Below are 1,707 nucleotides of genomic sequence, written 5' to 3' on the forward strand. Positions count from 1 at the left end.
CGACCTCTATGACAGGAAGCTGCGATCCGCTGCAGTTAACCCCTCAGGTGCCGGCTATTTGATTCCGGCACCGGCCTCCTGTATTTGTATTAACAGCTCAGTTATCTTCATTGGTGGCGCAGTGGCCACAGCCCCTCCCCTCCTCCTCCCGTCCCTCTTCTCACTGGCAGCGGCAGCAGCAGCACAGGGAAAAGGGAGAGACTCCTCCTCTTCGCTGCTGAGAAGAACATCGGCGGCGGCGGGCACAGGACTATCATCTCCTGTGCCCCGCCGCTGTATTCAACTGCAGAGCTGCGGCGGCGGGTCTAGTTGCAAATGGCGACAAGACTAAAAAGTCTTGTCGCCATTTGTAAATTCTAAGTCACATTGGCGACCATTTTGGTCCTGTGTATGTTAGCTGTTTCTAGTCTACTGTACAGAAGCACAGGAAGGTCAGAAGACCTCATGAGGAGGATGCTCCTCCACCACAGAACAATTCCCTTAATTTAGGGTTTCCCAGGATTATGGCTATGGATTGCGCGGATGGATAGTAGCAGAGAATTGTCCAGCACACCATTTGTACAGAATTGTAAATATCGACTGACAACATCAAGAAAACCATGACTACTTGGAAGCCGAACTCTACAAGGACACGAAGGATCATTGTCTTGGCAGCTTGGACATGGCCACTGAGTTGAGGGCTACTCATCGGAGAGTTGTTCTGCTTTACTCTCCAGACATGTCGCAGGAGGTGGATCACACTTAGTCCATTGCACAGGAGAGTCAAGGAAAATGGTAGACAACAGCCGAATGTAATATTGACCAGCACCCAGTAGTAAGTCACCCTCATTATTCTACTGGAGTCTTCAGTCCCATTTGGACAACCTCTGAGGTTAAACATCCAGATAAAAGGTATGGCATTGACCAAGCCAATGACTGCAGATCCAAGAAGAAGACGGACTATGCTGGAGGAGAACCAAGCTTTAAATCCAAAGAAGAAACGGTGGGAGATATTGATCAGTCTTAAACAACAGTAAATGGAGAGCCACGTGGAGTTCCAGAACGTAACATCAATCAAAAAGACAATAACTAGGAAGATCGCTTTGTATGCTAATGCGTCTATGCAGTATATTTCAAAAAAGTCCAAGCCAGCATCCAGGCCCAGTGTGACCTGCAGGCAGACATGGGTGATAGCTGTGGACAGCAGGATCTTCTCACAGACTCCGGCTCTGGTCGGCTTTCTCCAGAATTTTAAATACACAGCAATAATGAAGAGGTTCAGGGAGGTTCCTGGTATGACGGTGGTCCAGGCTGTGAGCAGGTTCACGTAGCTTAGAATAAGTAACATGGTGGAGACGAGGTCTAAGCTCTCGTCTGGTTGTGTGAAGCTAATGCTACATTACTCGTAGTGGATGATTATATTGTACAGGACCAAAAGATGCAAAGATATTGGCGTCCATGCCGGGTGCAGCTTCCATCTCAATGTAAACAGTTTGCATAGGAAAATAAAGTCTGGGACGGATGTCGATGTCTTGTTATTTTTTTGGATTCAGTGAAGTGAGGCTGGAGAACCAGACCTGACCTTTTTTACAAACATTGGTGCTGATCTTATTTAGTTTCTCTGTATTGGATATGACTGAATACGAGAACTGGATGCAAATCTATGTGCTATCAACATGTATCTTAATGTCACCGAGCCGTGCACCGAGGATCAGGTTGTAGATGGCG

The 1,707-nt window shown here is 47.3% G+C and overlaps 1 protein-coding gene across 1 annotated transcript; it reads right to left on the reverse strand.

Annotated features, from left to right (window-relative positions):
- Nucleotides 1–442: 442 nt before the first annotated feature.
- LOC121007990 (taste receptor type 2 member 9-like) lies at nt 443–1,327 on the reverse strand. The gene has a single exon (XM_040440263.1). It carries the CDS (start codon nt 1,325–1,327, stop codon nt 443–445), a length of 885 nt encoding a protein of 294 aa, XP_040296197.1.
- Between the last annotated feature and the right edge of the window lie 380 nt (nt 1,328–1,707).

Source organism: Bufo bufo, chromosome 7 (assembly GCF_905171765.1).
Source record: "Bufo bufo chromosome 7, aBufBuf1.1, whole genome shotgun sequence".
Classification (NCBI taxonomy): domain Eukaryota; kingdom Metazoa; phylum Chordata; class Amphibia; order Anura; family Bufonidae; genus Bufo; species Bufo bufo.